Source organism: Lathyrus oleraceus, chromosome 7 (assembly GCF_024323335.1).
Source record: "Lathyrus oleraceus cultivar Zhongwan6 chromosome 7, CAAS_Psat_ZW6_1.0, whole genome shotgun sequence".
Classification (NCBI taxonomy): domain Eukaryota; kingdom Viridiplantae; phylum Streptophyta; class Magnoliopsida; order Fabales; family Fabaceae; genus Lathyrus; species Lathyrus oleraceus.
The window spans coordinates 529,625,768-529,636,778 of record NC_066585.1 but is presented as its reverse complement, the minus strand read 5'-3'; the positions used below and the strand labels follow the sequence as shown (position 1 = coordinate 529,636,778).

Below are 11,011 nucleotides of genomic sequence, written 5' to 3'. Positions count from 1 at the left end.
ATTTTTGTTGTTGAGACTTTTATGTCAAACTTGTTTATTTTCGCTGCTTATTTTCACACAAAAAAAATTCCGTATTTGATGTTTTATGTTATGGTGAAGTATGCGTGACACTCTAATTATGAATTTTTATTTGAATTATTTTATTAAATGTTGAGTCAAAGATTAAGGTGTACGTGGTTCATTATGTATTGATAAAATGGACAAATGATATTGAGATCAAGGCTCATGAATTATCATCTGAGACCAAACTCATGGCTTTCAATCTTCGTCTTAGTCTACAACATAATGAGTATATGGTATAGCGAGGGTGTATGGTGTATGCTAGGAGGATAAGAATTAGATGATCTTGGTTCATGTTCAATCCTCTATTTGTAGGTGTTGTGTGGTTCATCCCTTAGATTGTAATTACATAAAATGATTAGTAACGTCTATATCATAATGAGCGAGGACGTGAATGTGTGTTGCCATGATTTATGCTTTCCTTATGATAAACCATGACATGGAGGTGGTCATCTTTCCTTTTTGATTAGGGCGATCATATTAGACATTATCACATGTTCGAATTTGGATCAAGGGAGATCATATTCAAATCATCGACACATTAAGAAATGACAACTATTTTTTCCTTTCTATTGCAGAGTGACTATGAGAACAAGCCCATAAATTACACTATGTGAGGCCGAATCTTATAATATTTTTACCAAAATACTTTTTTTTTTCATTATGCTTATGCAAAAAATTCAAAATTTTCAAAATCATTTATTAGATCTAAATCCATTTTTCCTTCTCTAAACCCGAAACATGTTATGCCCTTTAATCATTTTATTCAAAAAGAGGCCTCATTAGTTTGAATTAAATTCATACATCTTAAAAAAAACTAGAGTAAAAGACAAGTCTTTGCAACTTTTTTACCTCCTTTTTCTTTCAAAATGCACACTTATCAACTTTTTCATTATTAGGAAGAGATATTTCCAAATCTCAACAAAAATAAATAAAAATAGGCCGTTTAAGTTTATCCCAAAGCTATCACCACTCTGTCTGTCCTTTTCCCCCATCCAAATACAAAAACAGCAACGCATCCAGCTGTTATCTCTATCAACTTTTGAATTTCAAAAATCTCCCAATTTAACATATTCATTATTCATTACAACTCACAATTCACAACGTTCCACTCAAAATCTAACCGTTGCAACAATAAATTAACCCTTTTTTTAATTTCACTTTTCCTATATAAATAAAAACCTCATTTCTAACCCTACATTCGCCCCCACAAAACCCTTTCAAATTCACCTCTCTCTCTCTCTCTCTTCCGATTTTCGTTTTCTAGGTCATTTCAATTTCACGAAAATGAGAGAAATTCTTCATATCCAAGGTGGCCAATGCGGAAACCAGATCGGAGCCAAATTCTGGGAAGTTGTTTGCGCCGAACATGGAATCGACCCTACCGGAAGGTATGGTGGTGACACAGATCTTCAATTAGAGAGAATCAACGTCTATTACAACGAAGCTAGCTGTGGTCGTTATGTTCCTCGAGCGGTTCTTATGGATCTTGAACCGGGTACCATGGACAGTGTCCGGTCTGGACCGTACGGTCAGATTTTTAGACCGGATAACTTTGTGTTTGGTCAGAGTGGTGCTGGGAATAACTGGGCTAAGGGTCATTATACTGAAGGCGCTGAGCTTATTGATTCTGTTCTCGATGTTGTTCGGAAAGAAGCTGAAAACAGTGATTGCTTGCAGGGTATGGTTTTCTAACTTTTGTAGATAATTTTAGGGGTTTGTAGTTGAAATTGTGTGTAATTTTGGAGTTGGATCTGGCCTTTAATGTCATGTTGCTGTTAATTGGAAATTTATTTGATTTATTTTATGATTATGAAATTAATTTGTGTTCAAATTTAGGGTTTGTAGGGTTCATGATTATGGTATTTTTTTGTGTGTAAAAGGGTTAACTGTTGTTGTTTTGAGGCTGATTATGAGATGTGTGTGTGCAGGTTTTCAAGTATGTCATTCACTAGGTGGAGGAACTGGATCTGGAATGGGTACCCTTTTGATTTCAAAGATTAGGGAAGAATACCCTGATAGGATGATGCTTACTTTCTCCGTTTTTCCTTCTCCTAAGGTCTCTGACACAGTGGTCGAACCCTACAATGCTACTCTCTCGGTTCACCAGCTTGTTGAAAATGCTGATGAATGTATGGTTCTTGATAATGAAGCCTTGTATGATATTTGCTTCCGTACCCTTAAGCTCACAACCCCAAGCTGTAAGAAATTTCATTTCATACAACTTTTTAGGCCATATTTTTACAGTTTTGTTGCATTTGTTCAATAAGGTTTCTGATATTATCTGGTTTTTTGTGATGCAGTTGGTGATCTTAACCATTTGATATCTGCTACCATGTCTGGTGTCACATGTTGTCTGAGGTTCCCTGGTCAGCTTAACTCTGATCTTCGCAAGCTTGCTGTGAATCTGATTCCGTTCCCTCGTCTCCACTTTTTCATGTTGGGGTTTGCACCTTTGACTTCTAGAGGCTCTCAGCAGTACAGGGCTCTGAGTGTACCTGAAATCACACAGCAAATGTGGGATTCCAAGAACATGATGTGCGCTGCCGATCCTAGACATGGACGATACCTCACTGCATCCGCCATCTTCAGAGGCAAAATGAGCACAAAGGAAGTTGATGAACAAATGATGAATGTTCAGAACAAGAACTCATCCTACTTTGTGGAATGGATTCCAAACAATGTGAAATCAACTGTTTGTGATATTCCCCCAACAGGTTTGAAGATGGCTTCAACTTTCATTGGAAACTCAACCTCAATTCAGGAAATGTTCAGAAGGGTGAGTGAGCAATTCACTGCTATGTTTAGGAGGAAGGCTTTCTTGCATTGGTACACAGGTGAGGGAATGGACGAGATGGAATTCACCGAAGCCGAGAGCAACATGAACGATCTTGTATCAGAATACCAACAGTATCAAGATGCTACTGCTGAGGAGGATGAGTATGAAGAGGAAGAGGAAGATTATCATCAGGAACATGATGAAATGTGAGGACTATGATATGGATAGAATGATCTATTTGCGGTGGAATTTTGGATTGAATGTGGAACTTATCATGCCGCAACTTCCTGTTGCTGGTTCATTATCTATCTGTTTGTAATGCTATATATACTTCATTCCGGTTTATGTGAAATTAATTGATTATGCTTTTATTTCTGTTTGTTTGTGACATGTTAGGGAATGATATATTGATTGTTGAAACAGTTATTACTACTATATGCATCAACCTATTCTTGAAATTTGATTCTTTTGTATACAATATACCCTCCGAACCTGATAACTGAAAATCTTACTCACCATAACATGCTCCCTTTAAGACCTTCGCTGCACTGTTAAGTGGAGTGATTAAGTTTTATTGGTCTGTTAACCAATAACTATATCTTTTGTGTTCAAATGGTAATATCCTATTGAAAAATTCAAATCTTTAAATTTTCTTGATAGTGCAATTTCGTATTTGAAGTTGTACGCCATCAGTCAAATTTGACACACAAACTTTACCGTTGAAACTTACAAAAATTTAGATTTTTAAGCAGTTGAAAAATTAGCACTTCAATAATATATTTCAAAAATATTAAACTTAAATAAAGATCATGCAGATAAAATAAGAAGAGTCTTATTTTTTTTTATGATTTAGGATAAATATAGTTTATAAGATTTTTTTTAGGTTTAATATCTTTTTTCACGTTTGTTCAACTTATGTGACAAAGTTAGCGTTTGAAAAATCCATTATTAAAAATTATTTTTGACTTTTGAATGTTGTTTTTGATCATCTTTCTCAAACTCAATTTTTTTTTTCCTCTAAAGATAATATCACAAACTTTTGAATGATAGGGATTTTTTTTTTAATATTATTCAATTATGATAAATTTTAAATTTTGCATGGTAGACTGTCTTGCAGAAAGACAACGTGATTCATGGATTTGTGATATTGTTAGTTTCGTTTTTAATTTTTTTTTGTTGATAAAGCTGATTCTTATAACTTACTAGTATAAGCATCAAGTGGGGAGTGAAATGAAAGCAATGACCAAGTGACCAACCACATGTGGGGTTTGTTAGATGCACCATTATTGTCAATATTTATACTTTAACTATTAAAATAAATCATATATTAGGAATAATAATATATAGTTTCAGTTTAATCAAATTTGGTATGATTGGTGAATTGGATGGAATCCTATACCATACTGTTGGTATACCATTCAATCAAATCAAAGACCCCCTTGGTATGATTAACATGTTTCTTTTTGTCTGTTTTTGAGATAATTCACATTATATAGGTACAACGCCATGTCATATTGGTTGGCATGTTCATGTTGCTAATCTTTAGTGGGTACATTGAAGAGTAATAATATAGGTATTATATCAATTCACACCACTTGTCAAAATGATGTTTGACATCAAAACTTATTCATGTGTTAAGTATTCTAATTAAAGGGTCAACAAAAAATTGTAACTAGATCAAATCACAATCTAACTAATACTCCTATGCTTACACTAATTTTATATATAACAGTAAACAATAATAGTAAACAATAACATGCACGTGAATAGTGACATGAACATTGCATGAATAATGTAAAACAAAATTTGTTAATTTAATGTAAAAAATTGGTTAATGAAATGATGAAGTTGATTAATAAACACTCAGATATGAAAAATAGTTAACTCAAATATTAAAAATAATTTTTAGCATAATCTTCAGATAGTAACATCTGTTGAGCAAAGAACAATCAAAACGGTTCTCGTTGTGTAAAATAGATGTGAGAGGTGTTAATACATTTCCCTTACATAATCGACTTCCTTACCCTTTTCTCTTCCCCTGGGTTTTTCCTTTTCTTTGAGAATAAATAAAGTTCGATGACAACTCTATTGTATAGTGTGTGATACGCTCGGGTATATTTAGCGTAGCTTCAACTAGCGATTCTGCTGGGGATTGTTGTAAGCGAGTCAAGCTCAACTTTGCCTCTATCCTTTTGTGCCTTGGTGTTTACCTTTATCTTCCTTGCTTTCATTTATCTATTGATGTTATGCTTCATGTATCCCGTGTATATATTATACTCTTGTGGGATGAGTTTCTGATGCTTGAGTGATAAGCCCAATACTCAGGCTTGGAGAGTACACCTGAGATAGATTGGGAGCTTCGTACTGACTTGTCGGATGTAGTTGTCTTGATGGAAAGGTACGAAGATCCCGCATAGAGTATATTCATTTTAAAGTTTCGTTGACACATAAGTCATTTTGCATTGACAACCATTCTTCCAAAGGGAATCCGTGACTCTAGGACCTTTAATCAACCCGTGGATTTTGAAGTTGAGGGTGACCTCACTTAGAGTAGATCCTCCCGAGGGTATCGTTGGACTGTAAGTCATTTTAAGGCGACAATGATATTTTCGCCTCAGGATCCATGACTCTAAGCATCTTCATAAAGTATTATTACTCACTAGTGAGGGGACATGGGTTTTTGTTGCAGGAAAACTAAACCTCCTTCTACCTTGAGCTTCATGATCAGAATATCCAAGATGTTATGAACCTTTGGATCTTTGATGCTGCATGTCATTTTATCACATTATCAAATAACTGATTCAGCATATGCATTCCTTTGGGAACATAAAAACTTTTTGCATACATTCATGCATCATATTGCATTTCATCAGACCAAATCAGGAGAACTCACTGTTGTTTGGCCTTTGTCCAGAACCAGCTATTGTCAAGTTGACTTCCATGCATCCTTACAATATCGCAATAACCAAAGGCTGATAATGAACCAAATAGAGTAGAACCAGGCAACCATGAGGAAAGATATGATCACAGTGAGGTCCCAAAAGGGTCAACTTATGGAAGCTGTGCAAACTATAGCCAGAGGCCAGGAAGAAATACGACAAGCTAATCTGAGGGCCACTGCTGCAAACCCGTCTGTAACACTTCTAGTGAATCCACCAGGGGGTACCAATACACTTGTTGTTGTTAGAAGAAGATTTGGTTCTGCATCTATACCTTGAGTTTTGATGATAACAATATTGTATTTGTGTGAGAACAATTTTGGTACCCTAATGTAACACCTCAAAATTTGCCCTCCTCTCTTGGGACTAGCATAACATATTGCATATCATTTGTTAGGACATTAGGCATTACATATTGCATATCATGTGGTTACATTGTGCAAGCCATCCTCCCAAGTCTTGTTCAGAAGATGAGGAAGTCGAAGTGTAAGCCTAAGGTTTTATTGACTGGTCATCAATCATCTGAGGATGTGGAAGTTGAAATTAGGGTTTTGTGATTCTCAAGAAGATTGGTCTTCATCTTGATTACAATGATACATCATCATCATGGTTTGTCATCATCAGAAGATTGATCAGATTTCTTGAGATTAGGGTTTTGACCACTGGTCAACCCTAATCAGTTGCATTGGGCCAATCAGGGCATGGTCAGGAGGTGGGGTCTATGATGGCTATGGGGTTCATAATATGATTGTATGGAGATTATTGAGGTTAGGGTTTCACCCTTGAGCCATTTCAGTTGAAGATTGGGGCTCAGATTGATCTATGCATTGCCAGATTCATCTATCAGATGAAAAAGTCAACTGTGGTCAACTGTACATGATCTGATGGATTTGGAGGTGGAAATGAGTTGGATACACTTCATTCATGTTGGAACAAGTGTTATTTGACATCTCAAAGCTTAAGAATCGAGAAAATCAAGTCAGGACAAAAACTGCCAAAAATAGAAAGTGACTTGTAATAGAAGTTTCCAAAAATGGAAAGTTTTTGACCTCAAAATAAAATGTCCAAGTAAGCTTCAAATGAAAATTTGTTCAACATGAAAGTTGTAGATCTTGTTCTCACCTTTCCAAAAAGTCCAAGAACTTGAAAATCCCATGTATGGTTGTCAAGTTATGGTCCAGTGAATTTCAAAAATGACCCATAATCAGGAGGCCATAACTTCCACATGGAGTGTCCAAATTGGAAGTTCTTTATATGCACAAACTCCATTTGACATGTACTTTCATGGTGCATAATTGGATTTTCTCAAAAGTGGTCAATGCAAAAAGTCAAATTTCAACTGGACAGTTAAATGGACCAGAGGCAAAATTGTCCAACTTGTGAAATAATTGGAATTTTTGGATGGGGATTTTTGCAACACCTCATAAATGGTATTTGAAACTTGTTGGAATCATCATAACATGCATAGGCCTTGTGGTTTGGAAATTGGCTATTGGAATGAACTTGAACAATTGAATGCATAACCATCACATAGTGAATTTCCAAAATACTCATCCAATGAGAGTGAAACAAGTTGCAACAGCTCACACATGTCATTTTGAGAGTGTGTGAGCTGTCCATGAGGTGGCAATGAGCTGGCATGGGAAGTTCCAATTTTGCCCTTACTTGAAATTAACCATTTTCACTAACACCTTCCATTTGGCTAATGATTGTGGTTAATGTAGGTGTTTAATTGGCTGCATTGTATGGTAAAACACTAATGTCTTGACTGATGTCATGACATGTATATGTAACTACATTGTAGTTACTGCAGGACTAGCTAACACTGGATTATTGAATGCTGTGACATTCATACCTGTCAACAGATACTAAGGAACAGAAGCTCTGTTAGAACTTAGTATTCATTTGCAGTCTGGTTATCAAGGAAGAACCAGACCTGGCATAAGGCCTACTGACTGAATGTCAAACTGGATGTTGTGACATTCATCATTGACAGCAGCTACTGAAGATTGGGCAGGGTGGTGTTCTGCTATACTTCAGCATTTTAGTTAGTTTGTTCTTCAAGAGAATTACAGAACTAACTTAAGGCCAACTATGTAAATGTTAAGTTGGACACTTTGACATTTACTAATGTAAGCTGGTACTGTAGTATGGTCATATTGATCATGTACAGGTCAGCAGTTTTGTACAGTCTGGTTTCTGGGAAAACAGACTCAGCATATGGACCTTGATGTCGAGCTGAATGTCGTGACATTCATGCCTGACAGCATATGCTAAATTGTAGGTTGTTCAGTTTTCTGTTACAGCTTTCTCAGGCTATTCTTTAGGAAGTCAACAGCTTAGAGAAAATCCAGGAAATCAACAACCAAGCTACATTCAATGAACCTAACAAATAGCCTATTTGTTAGCAACCTAAATATTGAATTTGAGGGAACGTATGTGACCTAAAATTCAGGAAAATACAGGTGCAAAAGCCCAGGTGCTGCAATATAAAAAGGAAGGCATTCCTCCATTCAGTTTCAGGGATTTTGAGGCGTGAAGATTTAGTGTGTCCATCATACTTCACTGCTGTATTTTTGTGAGTCTAGAATTAGACGTATCTTGTAAGCCAAGTCATTATCAAATAGATGATTGCTTTGGCATAGGGTGTTCATTGAGTTGTAAGTGTTGTGTCACTCAAAGCTTTTAAGCGTGAGTGCTGTGTATCTTGGTTTAAGCTGTGAAGCATAACCAAGAGTTGTTTTTGAAGTGTGACTTCAAAGTGTTTTTAATATCACTGAGGTGATTGAGGGGGAGTGAGTAGGAACTCTGATCTTAGGTTAAGATTGAAATTGCATTGGGTAGGGATTAAGTGATAAGTTGTAAACGGGTGAGTTTAGCTTTGAATTGATACTACTAATAGTGGATTTCCTCCCTGGCTTGGTAGCCCCCAGATGTAGGTCATGTTGGACTGAACTGGGTGAACAATTACTTGTGTTATTTATTGCACTTACAGTTAAGTTCTGCATAATCCCTGTCTGTGCAGAATTGGATGTCATAACAACCAGTGTGACATCCAAAGTCTGATAACTAGAATTTCAGTTAATCATGGATTAAGCAATGGTATATATTCCTAATCATCATCTAATCATAACAAAAAAACACATTTCCCAAAATCAGATCTCAAATTCTTGGAATTCTCTCAAATTCTTCAAGAACACCAAAAAGCCAAATTCACCAAAACTTCCTCATTCTTTGCTCAATTTGCGAAATTCTTTTTGCATTGATTTCCTCTCATCTTCATCATCAACTGTTTTTGAAGTTTGAATCAAAAAGAGCTTCGAATCGCTACTGTGCATGTGAGCTCCATCCATGGTGAATCAAGATTCCTTTTGCTAGAAGCTACTCCAAGTGAATTCGAGCGCTCCAGGCTATTTCTTGAAGCTGGTTCTCCATCTGTTTCGCATCACAACACCTTGAAAGCTCCGATTTCATCACTGCCATCTCCAGGTGTGTGAATTTCGAATGTCACTGATTGATGAATGCTTATAGGTGTTTTGTAGTTCGTTCAATGTAGAATCCAATGATATGCGTAGCTTTGATTATGATGCAACGTAGGTTAAGAAATCTTGATTCAAAGTTGGAACATCAAACCCTAACTCCTTCGATTCACAAAATATATGAACATTTAGGATGAATCATAGTGATATTTAGGATCCTGAGACTTAGACCGTTCTAACGGATATTTGATTGTGCATTTTGGTGATGATTCAATGTTCATGTGTTCTTGGCCTTGCTGGATGAAGAAGACGAAATTCCTGGAAATAAATCGTGTTTGATCCAAAATCCTGTTTGAAAATTTGAATAACACGTTTCCCGCGTTACTGTTGCTGTTATTACGAAAATGCCATTAATGAAATCCATTTAATTATATTAATTCTAAATAATTCTTAAAAAAATCTTAATCACTTTAGAAAATTCACCAAAAATTCATAAAAAATCATAAAAATATGGGGATTTTTGTGTTGACTTCCTTTTTGACTCTAGAATTTTGTTGACTTATTTTTGGAAGTTGTGCATGGTGAATATTTAGTTTGACCTAGGGATGTTTCATATGTATGTAAATTTGATACATTCTACTATATCCATTGTGAAATTCTCATGTTTACAAATAAATGTTTGAAAATTTTTGTGGTGATTGTAGACTGACTAATGGTGATTTACATGTAAATTTCATGAATTTTGGATTCCTGGTGTTTGAGTTATGAATTTTGGAACCTAGGTGTGACAATTTGTGTCACACCTCATTATGTCAACTTGCTGGATTTGTTTGAATGACCTAGGCTTGTTAGAATGATGTGAAATTTTGCATGGATATTCATTAACATGTTGAGATGCTATGTGTATTTTTCTGGATTTTTCCATTGTATTTTCAAATTGATTGCTATTTTTCATCTCTGTTGGTCAAATGTGCAAGCTTGTGTGACATATGTTGGTAGATCTTGTGTGAAATGCTCATATGGTATTGAATGAACATGAAATTTGGCTTGCTGGTTATAGACACATGATAGAACATGATGCTTTTGGTCCCAGTCATTTCTTTATTGTTTTCATGGACTTATGAATTTTTGAAGTGAATGCATGTGTTGATGTTGTGATTTGGAGCATGTAATTGTGTCTGTTTTTGTTAATTTTCATTGACATGGTTTCCTTTGTCCAATTAAGCTAAAATTTGACATGCTAGACCTTGAATACCCTCTGTTTAGGTGTAAATTATTTGAGAATTTTTTAGAATTGTTTTGATATGGAATTGAATGCAATAGTTCTGTTTGGATGTTTGGTGTTCCATTTGAACTAGTTTGCCTTGTTTTGTGCATGAAATAAATATAATGAATGATATGGACATGGGACTAATTGTGTTGGCTTTTGTTTGACATTAATTTGACTTTGGTTAGAGATACCTTGCTGTTTAGGAATTTTTCTTGCCTTTGGACCCTAGGCTTGGCCTAGTGGTCTAGTTTCTAACATTTGATTGATTTTTCAGGATGAAAAGGTGCAATGTTTATGGAGAATGATCCAAGTCAATTCAATTGATGTTGTTTGATGTTTGTACACTAACATAACTTTGTTTTGTAGGTTGTGAAGTTTGGGCTTGAGCTCATAGCTTGCCTTTGTTGTGCATTAGTTTGTATAGTCTGACTGAATAATACTTGCTGTTTATTTTTGTCTGTCTGAGTACTAACTGTGTTTGACT

At 35.5% G+C, this 11,011-nt stretch overlaps 1 protein-coding gene across 1 annotated transcript; it reads left to right on the top strand.

The window, feature by feature from the left end:
• The first annotated feature begins 1,031 nt into the window (after positions 1–1,031).
• Positions 1,032–3,313, top strand: LOC127100317 (tubulin beta-2 chain). Its single transcript, NM_001426980.1, has 3 exons — positions 1,032–1,741; positions 1,992–2,261; positions 2,364–3,313. Exons 1-3 carry the CDS (start codon positions 1,348–1,350, stop codon positions 3,047–3,049), a joined length of 1,350 nt encoding a protein of 449 aa, NP_001413909.1. The 5' UTR covers positions 1,032–1,347; the 3' UTR covers positions 3,050–3,313.
• The last annotated feature ends 7,698 nt before the right edge of the window (positions 3,314–11,011 follow it).